This window comes from Apodemus sylvaticus, chromosome 22 (genome assembly GCF_947179515.1).
Source record: "Apodemus sylvaticus chromosome 22, mApoSyl1.1, whole genome shotgun sequence".
NCBI lineage: Eukaryota > Metazoa > Chordata > Mammalia > Rodentia > Muridae > Apodemus > Apodemus sylvaticus.
In genome coordinates, this window is record NC_067493.1 from 34,732,302 (window position 1) to 34,755,232 (window position 22,931).

The 22,931-nt window shown below is 49.6% G+C and overlaps 1 protein-coding gene across 1 annotated transcript in view; it reads left to right on the forward strand.

The window, feature by feature from the left end:
* Positions 1-15,698: 15,698 nt before the first annotated feature.
* Limk1 (LIM domain kinase 1) overlaps positions 15,699-22,931 on the forward strand; it is a 35,731-nt gene continuing 28,498 nt past the window's right edge. Inside the window, 2 exon segments of the mRNA XM_052168173.1 lie at positions 15,699-16,008; positions 17,513-17,609. Of these exon segments, the coding sequence (XP_052024133.1) occupies positions 15,954-16,008; positions 17,513-17,609 (152 nt within the window). The 5' untranslated portion in view covers positions 15,699-15,953.

Below are 22,931 nucleotides of genomic sequence, written 5' to 3' on the forward strand. Positions count from 1 at the left end.
TACTCCATCCCCCTGACCCCCACCTGGGAGGGGAAAACAGGCCAGTGGCCTTGGAAACCCACAGGACAAGGAAATCAGACAGCAGCAGCCACGTACCCCTAACCAGAAATTACACACACACACATCAGAGGCCAGGGCGGGTGTCCCATCTCTTCCCACCCAGGAGCTCCCACACACAGTCTCCATCTCCAAGAGAAATTGGTGCTACATGTTGGTGCTTCTTCTTCGTGGGGGGGAGGGAGGAGGGAAGGGTACCCTGGGGGCTCCCCCTTCCCTGAAGCCCCTCTATTAAGATGGTGCACACCTTTGTCGGGCAGCCCCACCTCCCACTGCCCACCAGGAGCCATTCCTGGCTGCATCCCATTGGTACCCAAATACCGGAAGCCTTGACGTTGGATTTGGTGACATGACCCCTCTCTCTTTGGGTTCCCTTGTCCCTGTCTCCTGTTACCAATAGCTACTTCCTGCATCTGGGACACCTTGGAGTCAGATGGCTCCTCGCACTGGGAATAGCTCCCTTGTTCTTGTGGAATCCACCTGCCAACCACCCATCCACCTACTCATCCATCCATCCATCCATCCATCCGTCCGTCCATCTGCCCATCCTGACTGCCTAGTGCCACTAAGCTGGCTGGGCATGCCCACTGTCAACCTGGTTCATCTGTCATGGCAGCCTGTTCCCACCCCGCCACACACCCCGATGCTGGCCTAGGGGGCAAAGGGCTGTGCGGGCGGGTCCTCCCCACATGCAGTACTGTAACCCCCGTCCCTCCTGGAGCCACTCTTACAGAGCATGTCTCGCCACCCCACCTCTCTGTGTTTCGCTGTGATAGATCAATAAAATATTTTATTTTTTGTCCTGGATATTTGGGGATGATGTTTGATTGTTGGTGTGCTCTTTGAGTTTTATTTTTGTGGCTAACTAGGGAGAGAGAGAAAAAAAGAAACATCTCTAATCTGGGGAGCAATATCCCCAGGAAAATTCATTTTAATCGCTTTGATATAACTCTGGATGAAACACATTTAAAAAACAACAACAAAAGTGAAATAAGAAAAGAGAATTAATTGCTCTTGCAATGACTAATAAATACAAACCTTTTAAAGGATATTGTCTTGGGTTCCTTTGAGGTTGTGTATGTGTTGGTGCATGTCCAAGTACACACACACACACACATTTAAATCTCCTGTGTGTGTGTGTGTGTGTGTATGTGTGTGTGTGTGTGTGTGCAGAAGCTGTGTATGCAGAAGCTAGAGAACAACTTTGAGTGTTATCTCTTATGTGCTGTCTATCTCTCATTTGAGGTATAGTCTCCCCCATAACCTGGAACTCACCTAGCAGAACCACAAGGTTCTGCCTGTGTCTGCCCCTCCTGCAACTGCTAAGATTATTAGCACTCACCAGCAAGCCCTGCTTTTTTGCTCTGTACATGGAGTCTGCGGATCGAGTTCAGAAAATCATGCTTACACACACAGCCAGCATTCTATCAACTGAGCCATCTCCTCAGACACCTTTGTGTGTGTTTTTTTTTAAACCTGCTTTCAACTCCTGCCCTAGTGGTAAATTGGCTCTGATGTGAAGAACATCCACTGCCCAGGATGTACTGAGGAGGCTGCTGCCCAACTCAGCTGTTGTCCCTTAGGTATATAGCTAAGTGGTAGAGCGTGTGCCTAGAATCCCAGTAAGGGGACTGGGATGTGGCTCAGTGGTAGAGCCCCTGCCTAGAATCCCCCAGGGAGGGGCTGGGGGCGTGGCTCAGTGGTAGAGCCCCTGCCTAGAATCCCCCAGGGAGGGGCTGGGGGCGTGGCTCAGTGGTAGGGCCCCTGCCTAGAATCCCCCAGTGAGGAGCTCTGACCTTGCTTTAGTGTTAAAGTGTTTGCCTGCAGTTCTCTAGAAAGGGTCTAGCACTGGAACTCAGAGGTGAACACTTACCTCCAACATTAGTGGGGTAGCTAACTTAAGAACTCTCAGAAGGCCACTGAGATTCACGAATTACTTATAAGGGGGCTGTTTATAAGGTGACCCAGCTTTCCCAAAGAGGCAGCAAAGGAGACCCATCCATTCATGCATCTTTTTATTTCTTCAACCAGAAGGGTAAAAACAAAACAAAACAAAAACATTTTATTTTATTTGCTTTGACACCTTTGTCTCCCGAATTGACAAGCCCTCGAGACCTTGGATTACCTCCCTTGGTTTCTCATAGCTTGGGTAGACGTTTGTTTCACAGAACTGGGGATTAAACCCTGGGCATCCCCCACTAAGCTAGCTGCATCCGCAGCCCAGCTCAGGACTTTAAACACCACATAGGAGCCAGCAACATGGCTCATCAGTTTAAGGGATTTGCTGTCAAGCCTGACAACATGAGTTCAAATCTCCAAACCCACACAATGGGAGGAGAAAACTTACTGTTACAAGTTGGTCTCTGACCTCCACACACTTGTGTGCTACCAAACTCAGCTCATGCTACATAAATAAGTAAGTGTGGTAAGAAATTGAATATCATGTATCCTAATGACTACTTACTTGCCAAGTTGATATATTTAGCATGAGCCCGGGACTTGCATAGCCAAGGTCAGTTCTTCATTTATTTGAGATACGGTCATCCTCTATAACCCAGGCTGGTCTCAAGTTCACAGCCCCATTGTCTCAAGTCCAGGGATTATAAGCATGTGTGAGCTTATAGATCTTCAGCACAGCTCTAACATCTCCATCTGAAGTCTCAGACATGACCCACTCTAGCTATTTTCTCTACTTTGAAACATTCCCTCCTAGGAGGAGAAGGGGGTGTTGGGAAAATTCCTTCCCTTCCCCCAGGAGATTTAAATGTCAACTCCCTCCTCACAAAATCCCAATGACAAACCAAAGCACAATTTCACCCAAAGTCCAAGAGGTTAATGGGGAGTGAAGGGTTAGCCACAGGAGCATGGCTGATCCCAAAGCTGGAAACTCTTCACCCAAAAAAACAAATAATGGCTTCTACTTCACCACACATATGGAGCCCTCTGAATTAATTTCCCGCAGCCTATACATCCTAGTGCTTGTAGAGTCTCCAAAGACTCGGGCAATTAGAGCAGAACTGCATATGGGAGGAGCTGGGAGAAACTGCTGGAATCTCCAGTGAAGATCCCTTGCTGTAGTGATGGACATCTGCCTCCTGGAATACCTGATCTAATGTAAGCGATGGCTGTTGTGCTAGGAGGAGAGGAGTCTGTGATGGAGCCGCCCGTAAGTTGTCTAGGAATTCTAGTCACATAGCTTTTGTGAGTTGTCACCTGGGCGGGTGTACTGGCTAGTTTTGTGTGTCAACTTGACACAGGCTGGAGTTATCACAGAGAAAGGAGCTTCAGTTGGGGAAGTGCCTCCATGAGATCCAGCTGTGGGGCATTTTCTCAATTAGTGATCAAGTAGAGAGGGCCCCTTGTGGGTGCTACCACCTTTGGCCTGGTGCTCTTGGGTTCTATAAGAGAGCAGGCTAAGCAAGCCAGGGGAAGCAAGCCAGTAAGAAACATCCCTCCATGGCCTCTGCATCAGCTCCTGCTTCCTGACCTGCTTGAGTTCCAGTCCTGACTTCCTTTAGTGATGAACTGCAATGTGGAAGTGTAAGCTCAATAAACCTTTTCCTCCCCAACTTGCTTCTTGGTCATGATGTTTGTGCAGGAATAGAAACCCTGACTAAGACAGAGGGGTTTGACAAATCAGGGGTACAGCTGCCTGAGTCACCCATGATCCTAGAAGTGACCCCTGTGATTTCACTAGTTCAAGTCAGAATTGGGTGGTATCGTTTCAGTTGGTCTATCATAAGCGCCCTGCCTCAGGAGTAAAAGGGTATTTGTGCAGGGCTATCAGAAAGAAAGCACACAACACAGTTAGTGCCCCAATAGGGACAGGTTCACAGGACCGAGGATGTGTTGGCTATATGGTCCCTGCTATGGGGGGTGTGGAGGGGTGATAGGACAGGCAACTGACGTGAGCCCACAGAGAGGAGAGCATCCGTGTATGGGGGGAAAGCATAGTACGGCTAACTTTCTCTGTGTCAGGGTACATGTCCTTGCTGCAGTGTCTGTTGCCTGCACCCTGACATGGGTAATAAGACTGCAGACGAGGCTGAGCTGTCCGAACGTGAAAGGGCTCCAGTGATTGAACATCTTCCTCTCTACAGGAAATGGGAAGAGACGTCTCCTTGGTGACTGGATCTGCTGTGTGGTAATGTAATATTATATCAGAGCGGGATGGTGGTGGCGCACACCTGTAATCCCAGCACTCTGGGAGGCAGAGGCAGGCGGATTTCTGAGTTCGAGGCCAGCCTGGTCTACAGAGTGAGTTCCAGGACAGCCTGGGCTATCCAGAGAAACCCTGTCTCGAAAAAAAAAAAAAAAAACCAAACCCAATATATATATATATATATATATATATATATATATATATATATATATATATATATATATATATATATATATATATATATATCACATCAGTAAATTGCCAGGTGTTGTTTTGAGTTCCACGATAAATTAGTCCTGAAAGTGGGGACCTAAACCCTGTGACGGAAAGGGGAGAGAACAAGAAAACAGCCTGTGACTATTAGCACTGTATGCTCTCGGACAGCTGGAAGGTGACCCACAGAGGTCCCTAGTGTCCACCCCATGGTATAAAAGCGCCTTTCAGTGGAAGAGCGAGCGAGGATGGAAATCCAGCCACAAGAAACTCATCTTTCGTGAGATGAAAGGCCAGTGGGGATTTCCTCCTGTTCGCTGCTTCAACCTTACCCAATAGTTCCTGCAGGATGCTGTGACTCGAGATTTGATGACTTTTATCCTTAGCTGTTGAGATTCATTCTTTTCCTTGGAAGCATTGCCTGAGGGGGACACTCTTGCTCTGCCCAGACCTTTATTGGGAACTCCAGCTGGCTGCCTCCCGGTGGCTTCCCTAGTTGATTCCTGATGGACATTTTGAGTACTCAGTCCAATTGTCTTGATATATATATATTCTGCCACTTGGTATGTATTCCTTTACTTTGGCTTTCTATACTTAATGGACTCATTCAAACTGCACACATGGCTGTCTGGGGTCCCTCTCTGGATGATAGCCCAGATTGATGCAGGCGTGCCCTCAGAAGGTCTAGGGATCTGGAGCGCACACTGCAGTTTTGAGCAGGGGCACATACAGGATGGGATGCTAGGCATCCAGGGTGTGGCTATGGCTGTGGGAGATGAGACACACTCGAGGCTGGGTCTCAGCTGTCTTTCCCAAGAGGAGGCAGGTGGGTGTCATCCTCTGCATTAGCCTCGGATTTGGCAGGAAATGTGAGGAAAGGGGGAGCGTGAGATGGAGGTGTCGTCTTGCCATTTCTTACAGCTGAGGGGACTCAAGGGAAGGAGGATCAGATCCGTCTGTGCTGAGGAGCTCTTATCAGAATCTAACAACTCGGAACCCATTGGAGGAATCAGTGGGCCTGACCTTTAACACCCAAGAAGGGAAAACCCTTGAGTTCGCTGCCAGAGGGTGGTGATGATGGCCAGTACGGGAAAGGATGGTAAGGAGTACTCTGTGTTATAGTTTTAATTATCATCTTGACACAGTGTAGAATCACCAGGACAAGGAGCCTGAACGAGGAATTCAGCTAGATCAGGTGGTCTATAGGCATGTGTGTGGGAGATTGTCTAGACTGGATTGACATGGAAAGATCTAGCCCACTGTGGGCAGCGCCATTCTCTAGGCCTGGGAATCCTGGACTATAAAGACAGAGAGCAAGCTGAACACTAATGAGCAGCTATCCACTCATGTGTCTCCACGCTTAACTGTGGATGTGATGTGACAAGCAGCTTCAAGACCCTGCCACCCTGACTCCCCCCCATAAGGGACTATATAACCCGTGAGCTAAAATAAACGGAATTAGAACACCCTGCATCTGAACATCTCAACTACTTGAATTGGAAAAGATTTCTACAAAGTAATTTAATTTTGGGTGTGTGTGAGAGAGAGAGGGAGGGTCCAGAATTAATTATCCTTGATTACTCTTCAGCATTACTCATTGAAGTAGGATCTCTCCATCAAGCCAATATTGGCAGTCAGGGATTGCCAATAATGCCAGTCTTACAAGCCAACTTGCTCTGGCATAATGGCTCAAAGGGTCAAAGCCCTTGCCTCCAAGCCCGGTGACCTGATGACCTGGTGACCTGATGACCTGGTGACCTGGTGACCCACATTGTGGAAAGAGAGGATTAACTCCCAAAAGTTGTCCTCTGACCTTCAAACACATGCTACATTGTGTCATGTGCTCCCCCACAGTAAATAACTAAATAGATGCAATAAAGCATTTAAAGGAAAGGAAAAGCACTCCCAAACCAGGCATTGGTGGTGCACGCCTTTAATCCCAGCACTTGGGAGGCAGAGGCAGGAGGATTTCTGAAGTTCAAGGCCAGCCTGGTCTACAGAGTGAGTTCCAGGACAGCCAGGAATATACAGAGAAACCCTGTCTCAAAAAAAACAAAAAAACAAAAAAAAAAAAGATTAAAAAAAAAGGAAAAAAGAGAAGAGAAGAGAAAAAAAGAGAAGCACTCGCAGAGCGTTATGATTCCAGAGGGAAACGTCTCCATAGCTCGTATGTCTGAACACTTGTGATGTTGCTCAGAGGGTGGTAGAACTTTTTAAACGGGGCAGATTGCTGGTGGAATTGGGTCACTGGAGGCAGGTCATATAGCCTGGCCCCACTGGTCCACCAAAGAGTGAAAAGTTTCAGCCATACATCTCTCTGAGATCCTTTTCCTGACTCTCAAACGGCACCCTCTCCAACTGTGGTCCAAAGTAAACCCTTCTTCCTTAAGTGGCCTCATGTCAGGAATTTGGTCACTACAGCCAGAAAAGTAACTAATACTTACTAGTACTAGTAACTAGTGATGGGTTACTTCCTTACAAGTTATTGCCAGTGAGTCCCCTAGAGGCCCCACGAACTACTACTCCTTCTGCTGTTGGTTCCATGCCAACACTACTTGGTAAGAACCAATTGCTGGGGCTGAAGAGATGGCTCAGCAGTTAAGAGCACTGACTGCTCTTCCAAAGGTCCTGAATTCAAATCCCAGCAACCACATGGTGGCTCACAGCCATCTGAGCCACTGTAATGAGATCTGAGGCACCCTCTTCTGGGGTGTCTGAAGACAGCTACAGGGTATTTACATATAATAAAGAATTTTTTTATTTTTATTTATTTGTTTGTTTGTTTGTTTGTTTGGATTTGGTTTTTTCGAGACAGGGTTTCTCTGTATAGCCCTGGCTGTCCTGGAACTCACTCTGTAGACCAAGCTGGCCTCAAACTCAGAAATTCGCCTGCCTCTGCCTCCTAGAGTGCTGGGATTACAAGCATGCACCATCACCACCCGGCTAAATAAATGTTTAAAAAAAAAAAATAAAAGAACCAATTGCTGGAGACATTACATACTTTGGCTGCAAGATCATAGAGAAGTCGGCCTGGAATGGAGCTGGAATCTCCTGCTGGCTGCCTTTCACAGTGCTGGGGGTGTTATATGGGTTCCCAGGGAGGACCGTTGCTTAGACCTCGTACGCTTTACCATGAAGAGGCCAGGCAAGATATGATACTGGTGTAACAGTGGCATAACTGTTATGGATACAACCAACTGCTTAATTTAAACTGAACTTAATTTGCTTAATTTTGTAAAGCCCACTCTACAGGAAGCAATTCATGTTTGATACTGTCTATCAGTCAACTTAAAAACTGTTAAATAGATATATGATATTCCTACCAAATCATATAAACAGCTATTTTCATCCAGCAGAGTATCGCTACTGTCACCATTGGCCATTGAGGTAAACTCCTGTTTTTTTACAATGAGGAGTAGTTGCTATGGAGACTCAAAACAACAAACCTGCTAAGGAGAACTGACTAATGCTTTAGTGTCGTAGCTCATCCATAAAAGGAAGATAATGATAAGACATCTCTATCACTCCCTCGAAGCCTCAGGGGACACTGCAAAAGATGATGAGGAAAGAAGGTAGAGTCAGAGGGAGAAGGTATGAAGTGTTGGGTAGCTGTTTCCTCCGAATTGAAATATCCCCACCAAGGGCAAGAAGAAAAACTCATAAAACTCAGAAACTAATAAAACGTAGGCACCTTAGAAAGCTTCTGAATATATATGACTTGTGAGGTCCATCCTTACGGTTATAGACGCTGGAAACAGCTCCTGGGACAGAGGACGCTCTTTGGTGGAGCTCTGTGACACTTGTACAGAGAGTTGCTGGAATCTGGGTTCTGAGCATCACCTCCCGGCCAGGTGGGCTTTTGGGGGGGGCGGTCTCTCCAACCAAAGCCTGAAGGCAGTTTGACTCAACATGACTAATTGGCATTGATTCAAACTTCGGGAGTCTGGCCCCCAAGTAGTTTATTTTAGGCACATTTAAGCACAGCACAATTTGGTGGAAAACTTTCCTAGTGATAATTAACTGAATCTCATATGAACAATAAAGCATAAAATAAGCTAAATAAAGGCCGGAGGTGACTACATCAACACTCCATAAAGTATATGTGACACCATCCATGAATATAGGTTCTACAGATTGATTGACAAAAAAACAAGTTTATGATGGGGTCTGAGGGAGGATCCTGGGAAAATTCTGCTAATTAAGGTCGAAGTCCACCATTGACCTGATAGCCTTCTGAGACTTAGGTGTAATGTGAGGGCTCTCTTGGTTAGCAGAGTTTCTCCTCTGACCTTGTCTGGGGCATTCTGAGCCTTTACACTTTCCTCTACCTGAGGAATGTCAAGTAGGCTCAATGAGTTTATGGGATCAGTTTCCTTTCTCTTGACGAATCCTGTTCAGCCAGCTGAGATTCCTGAACCGCTTCCCCATGCTGAGGTATGCTGGTACCCTAGGCCTCCAGCTAATGACCTTGGCCATCCCGGATGTCCCTGCCCTCTGTCCCCCATAGCTTTACAAGCTTTCAATCACCCTAAATAAGGTCGATCTGCCTCCTGACAAGCAGTCCTGGTGTGGGCATTCACCTTACATCATTCACGGGGCTTCCGAACCCTTAGCTGGCCATCTCTGCTCCCAGGACCCTCGTGGCCTTGTGGGTGAGTAACAGAAGACGCATCCCTTCCTTTGAAGGAACAACCTGGTATTTAACGTTCCTGGTTCTCCTTTTCTGGGAGCACTAGGGCCTCCATGTTTCCTATAGGCTTTCAGTGGTGCAGCTGCCAAAGTCACCCTGCTCCTGTAAGTGACGCCTTATCCGTGCAACCCGGATACACACACCTCGCTTAACTAACCGCACCTGGGAGAGTTCATGTCTATGGGCCCTGTCTTGGTTGAAGAGATGCTTGCTCGCATCTCCAGTGGAAATTTTACATTACAGCTAAGTAGCACGTTAGCATGGATTTTCCTGTCCCTGCCAAGCCTGCCCACCTTCTCCACCTTCCCCATTTTAGATACTGACAGCCCCCCCTCTCTTCCAGAAGCTGTGGTGTGCAACCCTGAGGCCATCTCTGACTCAGTCCTCTCCTTCTCCACAGCTAGGTCACCAGGAAGTTTTGCAGCACACGACAGAGACCATGTCCAGGGTGCAGACAGTTTCCAACACCTACCGGGCTGTGCCCTGCTCCTCCAGCACCATCGTGCCTAAGTGACTGAAATAACACCTTGCTTCTGCCCAGGTTCTTCAACTTGCACTCCACCCACAGGCCCAAAGAAGCCTTTCAAAATAGAAGCCAAGGGTGACAGTGCATGTCTGTGATCCCGGAGTGCAGAAGGATAAAACAGGAGGATCATGGGGGAGGGGGCGCTGGAGAGCCATCCCAGTGGTTAAAAACACTGACTGTTCTTCCAAAGGACCCAGGTTCAATTCCTGGCATCCACATAGCAGCTTGCAACTGTCTCTAACCCCAGTTCTAGGAGATCCTACACCTTCACACAGATTTACATGCAAGCAAAACATCAATGCATATAACATAAAAAGTATATATACATAACACATACACATATACGTGACTATCATAACTTCAAGGCTAACTTGAGCTACATTGTTAAGATCCTGTCTCAAGACACAAGGAGTCATGTGTGTCACTCAGTGAGAAACTGCTTGCCTAGGCTCGCCAGTGAGGTGTTAGAAACTAGGTTCAGCAGTAGAATACCGGGCTAGGACCCCTCTGTGAGGGGCCGGAGACAGAGCTCCGTGGTAGAGCATTTGCTTATTGTCATGGTTTGAGGGTCAACTGTCACGCACAGGCCCACGTGTCTGAATGCCTGGTCCCAGCTGGTAGCATGGATTTAGGTGGTTATGGAACCTCTGGGAACCTGGGCCTAGCTAGTAGGCATCCGCCGTGAGAGGATGCCTCTTGGGGGCTAAACCTGGGCTTGCTTCTGGTCTCATATTTGATTTGTGTCCGTTGCCGTTGTGCGGTCAGCTTCCTTACATCCCAGACACCTCGAATTAAGCCGCACCAGCCTCCGTGCCTTCCCCATCGTGATGAACCGTATCCCCACAAACCATGAGCCAAAGGGAATCCTCCCCAAGGCCCCGCATCACAGCCCCGTCCCGGTCAGCAGAGGCAAATGAGGAACATTGTTGAAAGGAAACAGAAAAACTGGAGGCCAACAAATGAAGGGGAAAAACAGATAACATAAGTATATTTCTACAAACACCCAACCTACTAAGAATCACAGACAATCTGAACGGATCAAAGATGAGTAAGGATTCAAATCCGCCTTAAAATTTCCAACAAAGAAAGGACCAGGAGCAGATGGCTTTGCTGGAAGCGTCTGCCAAACTTTTAAAGCCTCAACACCCATACTCCTGAGCCTCTTCCAAAAAGAAAAAAAAAAGTTAAAGAAAATAGAATGCCTCTAAACCCATTTGCAAAAGCTGGTGTTGCCCTAATAACCAAATCAGACAGGGACACGAGAAAAGATTTACAGTGGCTGGACATGGGGGGGGCGGGCATACCTGTAATTGCGGTGTCCAGAAAGTAGAGGAAGGGCAATCACAAGGTCAATATTATCCTCAGTTATGTAACAAGTTTGAGGCCAGCCTGGACTACATGAGACTCCTGCCTGTCTCAAGAAAATCAACTTTATGGGCAGAGGTGAGAGGGCTCAGTGAGATCTGTGATTCCTGGGAGGATCATGGGGGCTGGAGAGACAGCTCTGTGGTTAAGAGTGCCTATGACTCTTCCAGTAGGCCCCAGGTTCAATTCCCAGCACCCATCTGGCAGCTTATAACTGTCTGCAACCCCAGTTCCAGGGGATCCTGCACCCTCACACAGATTTACATGCAGGCAAAACATCAATGAACATAAAGTAAAAAAATAAAATAAAAAGAACAGGGGGATTATAACTTCAAAGCCAACTTGAGCTATACGGTTAAACCCCCATCTCAAGATCCAAAGAGCTAAACCTATCACACAGTCCTAGAGTGCTAACTCCTAGAGGAATTAGGAGCTCGACTCAGTTTCTACTATTGACTGTGAGTCCAGCATCCTGAATTCAATCCCTAGAACCCATGAAAAGATGGGGGCCAGATCTGACCATCGAGTTTGACCTCCACATGCATGACCTCCATATGACCTCCTCTGACCTCCCCATGCACGCTCTAACACAGCTACCCACTGAAACACACTGTGCATACACATATACGATAATCAATAGATGCCTGATGATAATAGTTTTAAATTACACAAGTTGCTACCAAACACAAAGTACACCTTTCATTTAATGGTAGGACATTGTGACGTGTGAGTGAAAATGGCCCCCATAGTGCCAATGGGGAGTGGCACTCTTAGGAGGTGTGGCCTTGTTGGAGTAGGTGTGGCTTTGTTGAAGGAAGTCACTAGGGGTTGGGCTTTAAGGTCTCAGAAGCTGAAGCCAGGCCTAGAGGCTCACTGACTCTTCCTACTGCCTGCCAGTCCTGATGTAGAACTCTCAGCGGCCTCTCCAGCACCATGTCTCATGCTTTCTACCATGATGACAATGGGCTAAACTTCGGAATGTAAGCCAGCCCCAATAAATGTTTTTCTTTCTAAGAGTTGCCGTCGTTGTGGCTTCTTTTCACAGCATTCAAACCCTAACTAAGACAGACATGATTTTGTTGTTGTTGTTGTTGTGTGTATGTCTGTGTGTCTGTACATACAGGTATGTGCATGAAGGTGCCCACGGAGACCAGAAGAAGATGTCAGATCCCTTGAGGCTGGAGTTAAGGATGCTGGGAGTTGCCCAAATTGGGTGCTGGGATCCGAACTCCAGTCCTAACAGCAAGCCACTAAGCTATAGCTACCCTAGGATATAATACCAAATCAAAAGCCAGCGTGTTTGTATGTGTGTGTGTATGTGTGTGTGTGTATGAGTGTGTTGTGTACATGTATGTATAAGTGAGTGTACATGTCTGTGTGTGTGCATGTATGTATGTGTGTATATGTGTGTGTATTTTTGTATGTGTTATGTGTATGAGTATATTATGTTTATGTGTGAGCATGTAAGTGTGTTGTGTATGTGTGTGTATGAGTGAGTGTGTGTTGTGATTATGTCTGAGCATATGAGTGTATGATTGTATCCCTGTATGTGTGTGTGTGAGCATGTATGTGTATGTGGGCATGTGTGTGAATGTAGTGTATGTGTGAGTATTGTATATGTGTGTGTGTGAATGTGTGTGAGTATAGTGTATGTATGAGTACTGTGTATGTGTGTGTGAATATGTATATATGTGTGTGCATCTATATGTGTTTGAGTGTATGTATTTGTGAGTCTGTGTGTGTGAGCGCACGCGTGTGTGTGTGTGTGTGTGTGTGTGTGTGTGTGTTCTCACTTGCACACATACAGAAGTAAGAGGTTGATATCAGGCATCTTTCTCAATTACTCTCCACTATGTTTCTGAGGCAGAGCTTCTCACTGAACCTGGAGTCTACCAATTCAGCTAACCTGGCTGCCCAGCAAGCCCCACACCCACACCCACCCACCCCACACCCACCCCCGTGCAAAAAAAATGCCCCAGGTTTAAAAAAAAAAAAAACTCCTACCTTTTTGCTTTTTTTTTTTCTTATTTTTTAAATGTGAGTTCTAAGGATCCAATTCTGGTCCTTGTGCTAGCCCAGCAAACACTTTACTGACAGAGCCACCTCCACATCAGGCCCCTGTCTAAGGGTGCTATATAGCCTCTCAGACCCTCCTGCCTTGGGACACTTCACTAGGTGATAGGGTTGCCCCCTGCCTATGTGTAGCAACCTAAATCCACACTTATGCAGGATGCTCGGACTTTCCAGCACTGGATCAAACAGCCTAAAATACCTTTGGTCACTTGATTCAGCCAAAACCCTCTCCAGTCCGCCCCCGCCCCAGACTGTGGCTAGCTTGGGGCTGGCTCTGAGTACCCTGTGACAGCTTAGGAGAGGCCGGCCTCTCCCAGCTCCTGAATATTAGCACCCTGCATAGCTTTGGAGGGTCAGTGTTCAATGGGTGCCAGGCCTTTCTCCCTTCCAAACCTGCGTTCATTGTGGGCATGGGGGGGGGAGGGGTTGCTCAAGGAGGAGGGAGGCAGAAACACTGGGGTAGGCTCACCAATGGCAGACAAGAGACATTCTTTTCAGAGCTCTCCAGTCAGACAAAACCAGGATCTGTGGTTTTAGTGCATAAGAAATTTCAGTTCAAGGCAGTAGGACACACCGTTGGAGTTTAACAAACTCAAAATAGAGGGCCAAGGGGTTTATGAAGCGGATAAAGAAGCTTGCCTCCAAGACTGACAACCTGAGTTCGATCCCCAAGACTTGTAGTAAGAGCTGTCCTCTGACCTTCTGATGCATATGCTGGAAAAGAAATAGGACTTGGTGAGAAATGGCTTAGGAGGCAAAGATGTCCACATAACATCAAGGCTGAAAACCTGCCTCCAACAGGAGGACCCATGCAGAAGAAGGACAAAACCAGCTCCTGCAAGTTGTCCTCCAATCGCCATCACTGTGCCAGAAACACACACACACTCACACAAACACACACACACACACTGACACTAAATGAAAATGCAACAAATAGCTTTTTAACTTATATACTTATTAATTTTTATGTATATGAATGATCTGTCTTCAGGCACACCAGAAGAGGGAATCAGATCCCATTACAGATGGTTGCAATTTACCATGTGGGTACTGGGAATTGAACTGGGACCTCTGGAAGAGCCGTCGGTGCTCTTAACCACTCAGCCATCTCTCCAAGCCCCCACAAGGGCTTTCTTGAGGGGTGGTGGCAATAGATGTAGCCCTGGGCTGTCCTGAAACTCCCTACGTAAATTAGGCTGGCCTCCAACTCATAGAGATTCACCTGCCTCTGCCTTTCAAGTACTGGGGTCAAAAAGGAGCCACCAAGCCCTGCCAAGCATATCTTTTTAATAAGTGAAATTATAGGCTGGCTCCAGAGGTGCCTTGGATGCAATTTTAATCAGACAAAGTAAAATCAGGTGGTATTAGGGCTGTATAAGGGGTTTAGGGGGTGTTCTTTTATTGTAAAGGGGAATTCTGGAGAGACGTCTATAAAATTGCACGTTTACAATTGGGAGAGAAAGCCCTTAAGAAAATGGTCTTAATTGTGTTGGAATTCTTGATACTCAGCTGATGAAAGGCTTCGATTAGAATCTGGGATAAGGGGCTCTTTTGTCCTCAAGTGCATAGTTTCCCTGTTTTGTCCTCAAGTGCATAGTTTCCCTGTTTTGTGTTTTAATTTTTGGTTTTGAGCTTCTGATCCTTCCATCTCCAGCCCCAGAGTGCTGGGATGAGTGCTGGGACTGACGTGCACCCTATGCTGGTTTTATGTGGTGCTGAAGATGGAAGCCAGGGCTTCGAGCATGCTAGCCAAGCTCTCTTACTGACTATGCTACATAATACATTTCAATCTTTTTTCATCCTGCCTCCGACACAACTGACTCCCCACCTCTCCCCTCACCCCCCACCCCGACCACCAACGTCCTCAGGGTCCCCACCGGTCCTTGGGAATTAACTTGCAGTGGCTTGGACCAGAGATGCTCCGGGAGAATTGTATCCACAGAGAGGTGCCTTCTCCAGTGATGCCCGGTGGGCGGCTCCATTCGAGCTCACCACCCAGCCACGGGGCGCCCAAGTAGAGCTGATGATGAATGAAAGGTAGAGAAGGAGGGGGAGGAAGGGGCGGAGTTAGGGGCGGGTTTTGCTCTGGGCGTGGTCTGACAGGCTCTACGGCCCCAGCTGTGCCGCGGCGGGCGAAACTGCCTTCGTAGACCCGCGTGGCTTCCGCCGAAGAGGAGGAGCCACGCAGAGGCAGCTTCACCCTTCAGCACCACGCAAGACCCACCCTTTCCGCCGTTCGCAGGCTCAGCCGAATTTTCCCCCGAGGGCGTGGCTGTTATTAAGGGGGCGTGGCTTCCTTCGAGGAGGTGCCGTTCTAAGCAGGGACAATTCTGCCGAAGTCGCAGCTGGCAGTCCCCTAAACCGGCCTGGAGAGGGCGTGGCTGCAGCTGAGAAGACGTGCTTACTGCTCCGGGGCGGGATTGTCGCTTGATGGGCGTGGTTATCGCCGTGAGGGGCGGAGCCGCCCAATGACAGGTCCAACCGGCAGAGCCCGTCGGCCTCTCATCACCCTGCAGAGGGCGGGTCCGTCCCTGAGGGGCGAGGCTACCGCTACGGAGGCGGGGCCGCGCAGGGGCAGTACCAGCCGGCCGCGTCGCGCGCGTTCCGCCCCTGCCGCAGCTCGCAGGCCCGCCCCGGCCCGCCCCTCCGCGCTTCTCTGGCAGCGGCAACGCGGAGCCGGTGTCCCCCAAGCCTGGTGTGGGAGTGCAGCGGGGCAGCATCGCCGAACCCGAAGCGGAGCGCTCGCCTCCGGCCCCGCGCTCCCCGCCTCCCGCCTTCTCGGGCCGGCGGCGGGCGAGCTCGCGGGCCCGGTCCCAGCTCTCCGGTACCCCGCCGGTTGCCGGCGGTCCCCGCCCCCCGCCGAGTGCATGAGGTTGACGCTACTTTGTTGCACCTGGAGGGAAGAACGTATGGGAGAGGAAGGTGCGCCAGGCTGGGGGTCGGGGGAGGGGAGTCGGGAGTATCTTAGGGGCACTCGCCAAGGCGAGGCCGCGCCCCTGCCTCCTAGGGATGCGCCTGCCCTTCCAAAGCCCGCAGGCCGTTCCCTGTCACCCTCCCACCCTCTTTCTCCCTTCCCCGGCCCTGGGATGAATCGCTCTCTCGAGGATGGAGGATTCCCCTCTTCCCATACCCTATCCCCTCTTATCCATCTTCCAGGTTACTGTTCGTCCAGCACCAACCTTAGTTCTCTGTCCCCTGGTCCTCGATCTCCATCGGCGGCCGGGGATTGGGGGGGAGGGGGGCACCCTCTTTGATCCAGCCTGACCCGGGAGAACTAAACTGCAGCAACCTTGGATCAAAGACGCTGATTCACATTTACGGGGCTTTCTGACCTTGAGCCAGCCACTAACACTCAGGGGCTCAGTTTCCCCATCTGCATTTTGGGGACTTGGTGAAGTGGGGAGCTAGTGGCGGGGGCGGGAGGGGGGCTTCAAGACAGCTATGCATCCTGGATTCGGTGACCGAATACTGCAGCAGTACACCACCATAACTACCGTCATACCATGACCTCCCCTTTTCCCTGCACCAATCGTAGTATTTAGTCAGTCTTGGCTAGAGTCCTAGCCTTTTCCAGTCTCTTCTCCCTCACTGAGAGGCTGCAGGTTTAGAGCTGGGGCTCAAAGGCTCAGCCTGAGTCAGAGTCTGGGATCTCCCCTAGGTTTCCTTTCCAAAGCCCCCACAATGGGTTCATTGGGTCATAGGCAGGTTCTGACCGCTCCTGCCGGATCTGTTTCACACATCCCTGAAACCCTGTTTGGGGCACAGGCCCACCCTGGACTTAACAACACACTACTTTGCATGCTGGGGTCCTTGCAGAAGAGAAGGCAGTAGCTTTGGAGCCTGGCTGTGTGTCATAAAGAGAGGTCCTCTCTCTGGAGCTGAGGTTTCAGAGTCTGTAGAATAGAGAGGAGCAGGCCAGGGGAATTTTGCAGGGCCCACCAGCTATAGGGGTGCAAGGTCTACGTATGGATAGTGGCTGCCTTAAGGAATTGTCAGAGACCTGGCTTTGCAGCCCTGGCCCCTCACCACCGTGCAACGAGGGCTATCACCTTTTAGTTTGTGACCTTGATACTTTAGCCTAGGATGGACCAGCCCAGCTCTGCCAGTCCATTGTCCCTTTTGACACTGCAGGCAGGCAGAAGAAGCTGTCACTAAAGTGCCACCCTCCACCTTGTTTCTACATTCTATTTTGTTTTGCTCCTCGTTTAGACTTGGCTGTCGCTGAAGAGGACACCTCTGTTCTATATGTCCCAGATGGGCCGGGATAGGCTCGGCGACGTCCAAGCAGGACTCTCAGATGCATATCTTTCCTCTTGCTTGGCAGAGTGTATACTCACCCTGTATAGAAAGACTCAGTGCGTGAGCAGGGCAGGCTAGACCGCCAGCATCTTAAGAATGGCTCCTGACTGGTTTCTACCCCTCACAGGAAGCGAGTTGCCTGTGTGTGCAAGCTGTGGCCAGAGGATCTATGACGGCCAGTACCTCCAGGCCCTGAATGCTGACTGGCATGCGGACTGCTTCAGGTACAATGGGCTGGCTGAAGGGTGGGTGCCCTCAGCAAAGCCTGCCTGTGACCCGGATGTCTCTCCTGGTGCTCTCCTTGCCTGTGATCTCCAGCGGGTCTGTGGCCTCAGTTTCCCTTTCTCAAAACAAGCAGCTTGCTTGTTCTGTGGGGTATATGTGCATGCGTGCGTGCATGCCTCTGTGTGCGAGGCACACACACGTGTGTACTGCACACATGCATGTATACACATATCTGTTATTGCCCTCGTGGTTATATTAAGGGGGTGGCAGGTGTGCATTTCACAAGCACATGCGGAGGTCAAGCACATGCGGAGGTCGGAGGACAGATGTTGACAGCTGGTTTCTTTCCCTCCGCCTTGAGGCTTTCTGGTTTTTCTGTGCCTTTGTGCTGCTAGTGCTGCTAATTCGGCCTCCAGAAGATTGTCCTGTGTCCTCCTCCTGGCTGGAAGTCGGGAGTGCCGAGATTACAATTATGGAGGACTTTCCAGTACATCTAGCTTGTCATATGGTTCCAGGGATCAAACTCAAATCACCCAGCTTCTCTAGAGAGCACCTTTACCCGCCCACCTATCTCCCTATCTCCCCTCTCTCCCCTACAGATGGTTTTTGAAACAGGGTCTTGTAGTCCAAGCCTGGCCTGGAACCTTTTTTTTTTGGCTTTTTCGAGACAGGGTTTCTCTGTGTAGTCCTGGCTGTCCTGAAACTCACTCTGTAGACCAGGCTGGCCTCGAACTCAGAAATCTGCCTCTGGCTTGGAACTCTTGAACTCAAGCCATTCACCTGCCTCAGCTTCCCCAGTGGCTGAAACGACAGCACTCAGGAAATGGAAGCAGGAAGTCATCCTCAGCTAAGTAACGAGTTCAGGGACAGCCTGGGCTACATGAGACTCCGTCTCAAACAAGTAACCAAAGATCTTCCTCAGAGAACTTATGTTTAAGGGGACGTTTGAGGCACTGTGTCAATAGTTACACTATATGGAATTATAAGAGTCCACACATGCTCAGGTGTAATTGTGAATGTGTGTATGTTTGTGTGTATGTGTGTGATGCACATACGTGTATGGGGAGGCAGAGGTAGACCGCAGGTGGCTTCCTCAAGTGCCCTCCACTGTAGTTTTTGAGTCAGGGTCTCCCACTGAATCTGCAGTTCACTGACTTGGCTAAGTAGTGAGATCCAGGATCTTCCCATTTCCGCACCGCCCCCTCCAACCCCAGCGCTACAGTTACAGATGCACACTGGTGTGTCTGGCTGCTTTGCATGGGTTCTGTGGAATATGGACTTTAGTCCTCACGCTTGTGTGAACAGACACTTCACCAGCTGAGCCATCTCCCCAGCCCTTGGATGTGATTTTTTTTTTTCAGTTGGAGGCTGGTGGAATTCACCATAAGGAACCTGAGGTAGGGAGGGAACAGGCAGAAGGCAGATGCTGGCCTTACCTTCCCTGAGCTCCCCTGCTGCAGGGGAGGGAAAAGAGACACTGGATCCCAAGGGAATCCTAGCTGCTGTCCCCAGGCCATAGCTGTCCGTAAAGATGTGTCAGCCAATGAAAATAGCCCTGCCCTGCAGATACACACAGACCAAGGCTGTGGTCAAAGACTTAGTAAAGCAATCGGCACCCATAGGTGGCCTGGTGACCCACTAGATCCACAAAGCAACCTTGTGCTATGTCCCAAATTCAAGGCCACCCTGAGCTATGTGAGGCCCTGTCTCAACCGGAGAAGACTGAGGCGTGTCCCTGTCTGCCACTTAGCAGGAATCGGAATACTCTACATAGTTAGCACTTAGTTGCATCTCCCAAGGACAAATTGGGGCACAGAGAGGGTCATCCTTCTGCCTGAAGTCTCATGACCAGAAAGGAGTATGGATATGGGTATGCAGTGCCCACTCTGAGGCCAGAAGAGAGAGGCAGGTAACACATTTTGGGATTCAGAGCACACGCTCAGCAGAAAGTCTCTCAGAGAGGCCCATAGGGATCTTGACCCACAGAGGGCGTTCACACAGGGAGACAAGGCTGGCAGGACTGTTGGTGATGAGACACAGTAAGCCAATGGAGAGAGACCAAGTTCAGAGTGAGTTGGTTGTGGGCATTGAATGCCGGGCTTGGGCCCTTCTGGAGACAATAGAGAGGCAGCAGACAGCTGGGGAACGTGCTGTTTGTTGAAGATTGTCATCTCGGTGGGCAGATGGCACAGCTTGGCAGGACGAGACTGTCATAGTAATTCAGGGGTCTGACTCATTAGCCTGACTTAGGATTGTTACTGAGAAGGGAGGCTCTGTGATACGGAAGGGGTTACATGGGGTTGGGGAGTCAGTGCAGCTGATAAGTACTTACCTGACGACCTGAGTTTGACCCCTGGGAACCTACCAATGCAGCAGTGTGTGGCTGTAATCCCAGCCCTAGGGACAGGATGGTGTGTGACAAGACCTATCCTGGGGTCTACTCACCACAGATAGGGAATCCATGATAGCCCATCAAAGTCCAACTTTTTGAACCAAAGAGTTTTATTGGGGTTACTTTCGGGAGTATTGGTGACTTAAAGACGGTTGCATTACCACAGCGTGGGTGACAGCTCACAAAGCTGGGAACCTGCAGCACACCGCACAGCCTGCAGGCAGCCTCATCAGGCTAGAGAGCGAGTGTCCTTTCTGTGACATTGGTCATAACTTCTTCCAGGCGGCTGGTCTGCTCGGGGAGTTCTCTGCGCAGCTTAGCCCTGCTGCCCTTCTGAGAGGGACTCTTGGCTTTTATTGCTTCCTTTGGCAGAAAGGGGCTAACTGAATCAGGTCAGTTTCAGGGACTTCCTGAAGCTGTTTTGTTGTTTGCCTTTTTGCTTCAGGAGTTCCCTACAGGATTCTTTTTTTTTTTAAACTCTCTGAGGAAACTCTTTACACAACAGGTAAAGACACACCAATCCTCCGGGCTCCCTGGCCAGTCAGCTTCATGGTCAGCCAGGTCCCGGTTTCACTGGTAGACCCTGACTCTGATAACAAAGTGGCTGGCTGTTAAGGAGCCATGTCTGGGCTGGACCCAGAGCCTTCACATGCGTACGTCCGAGCATGAGTGCGTACCTTCACACACTCAGAGGGAAAGGAAAAAAACCAGGATGGTCTTTGAAAAGCACAAATTACACATCCTTCATCCCAAATGCCCCCAAATCAGGACTGTAGTTGAAGGTCAGCTGGTAGAGTGCTTGCTTAGCATGCACAAAACTCTGGGTTCAGTCTCAGCACAGTATAGGACAGTCATGATCGCATGCTTCTAGTTCCTGAATTCTTGGAAACAGGAGACGCAGGAGTTCAAAGTCCTTTTGAGCTACGTAGTGAGTTCAAGACCAACCTGGGCTACACAAGACACTGTCTCAAAATTTTTAAAAACCGTCCCCAAAACGTATCACCACGGTGGCACCAGTAGACAGTTCCAGGCTGGACCAGTTATGACAAGACATAGTCAAAACACAGGTACACTTTTAAGTCCTGTAGGTTGGGCTGGAAATGGCTCGGCAGTTAAGAATGCCCGTTGCCCTTGGAGAGGACCAGAGTGTGATTCCCCTGCCTGTTGGGGTAGCTCACAGCCACCTGTGATCCCAGCACCAGGGAAGCTAGTACCGTCTTTTGGGCTTTGCACGTACTACACTCATATGTGAACACTTGTACACACATACACCATACACACACACACACCACTGAAAAGTAAGTCTCTAAAAAAGAACATTACATCCAGGCAGTGGTGGCACACACCTTTAATCCCAGCACTTGGGAGGCCGAGGAAGCAGATTTCTAAGTTCGAGGCCAGCCTGGTGTTCAGAGTGAGTTCCAGGACAGAGAAAATCTGTCTCAAAAAAGCAAACAAGACAAAACAAAAACATTACATAAACTTTCCTTCAAGAATGCTGGAGAGATGGTTCAGTGGTTACAGGCACTGGCTGCTCTTCCAGAGGCCATAGGTTCAGTTCCCAGTGCCTGTGTGGTGGTTCATAACCATCTGTGACTCCAGTTCCCAAAGTGACACCCTCTTATGGATAGCTTCTTCTAGCCTCTGTGGGCATTGGTGCACAGATATGCATGCATACAAAATACCCATACATGTAAAAGTGTTTTCAAGAAAGAATTCCTTCTGGATATGTGGGTAAGTCCTATCTGAAACATAAATTAAGCAGCTGTTTATTTAGCCTTGGGTCCCATTCCCAAGATCCACTTTGTACATAGGCAAATATTCTGTAATCCGAAGTCACACAAAGCCCCAAACACTAGTAATCTCAAACATCTGAAGTTGTATTTGTAGTAGATAGGGTCACCCACCATCGAGCATGCTCTCTCCTACTCCCCTTTCTCCTCCCTCCCCTCCCTCCCTCCCTCTCCCCCCTCCCTCCCCCTTCCCCTTCCCTCCCTCCCACCCTCTGCCTCCCCTCCCTCCCTTCCTCTCCCCCACTCTCCTCCCTCCCTCCCTCTCCCCCTTCCCTCCCTCCCCTCCCTCCCTCCCTCTCTCGCCCCCCTCTTCCCCTCTCCTCCCTCCCTCTCCCCCTCCCTTCCCCCTCTTCCCCTCCCTTCCCTCCCACTCTCTGCCTCCCCTCCCTCCCTTCCTCTCCCCCACTCTCCTCCCTCCCCCCTCTTCCCCTCCCCTCCCTCCCACCCTCTGCCTCCCCTCCCTCCCTCTCCCCCACTCTCCTCCCTCCCTCTCCCCCTCCCCTCCCTCCCCTCCCTCCTTCTCCCCCCACTCTCCTCCCTCCCTCTCCCCCCTCTCCCCCACTCCTCTCCCTCCCTCTCCCCCACTCTCTTCTCTCCCTCCCTCTCCCCCACTCTCTTCTCTCCCTCCCTCTCCCCCCCACCCCCTCCCTCCTTATCGACCTCCTTTCCTCTTCTCCAGCACTTGCAGTGAGATCCCAGAGCCTTACTTAGCACCAGCTAGACAACATAGCACCAAGCTCATCCCCAGCCCTGGGGTTTTTAAGACAAGAGTCTTGATAACATAGCCTAGCCCTGGCTCAAGTTTAGTTTTTCATGCCTGGTGGTAGGGTTATGGGTGTATGTCACCACACCCAGCTGCAAGCATTCTTCTCTGTGTGAGTGTGTGCACACATGTGAGCATGTGTACACGTGTATGCACACCATAGTGTGCATGTGAATAACTTGTTATTAGAAGTTAGCTTGTGGGAATGAGTTCTCCCTTCCCCACCATTGTACATATTGGGAATCGAACTCAGATCGTCAGACTTGGCGGCAGTTGCCTTTATCCCCTGATCCATCTTGCCAGCCCTGCACCTTTTTTTTTTTTAATTTAATTATTTTATTTTATACATATGAGTACACCACCATTGCTTCCT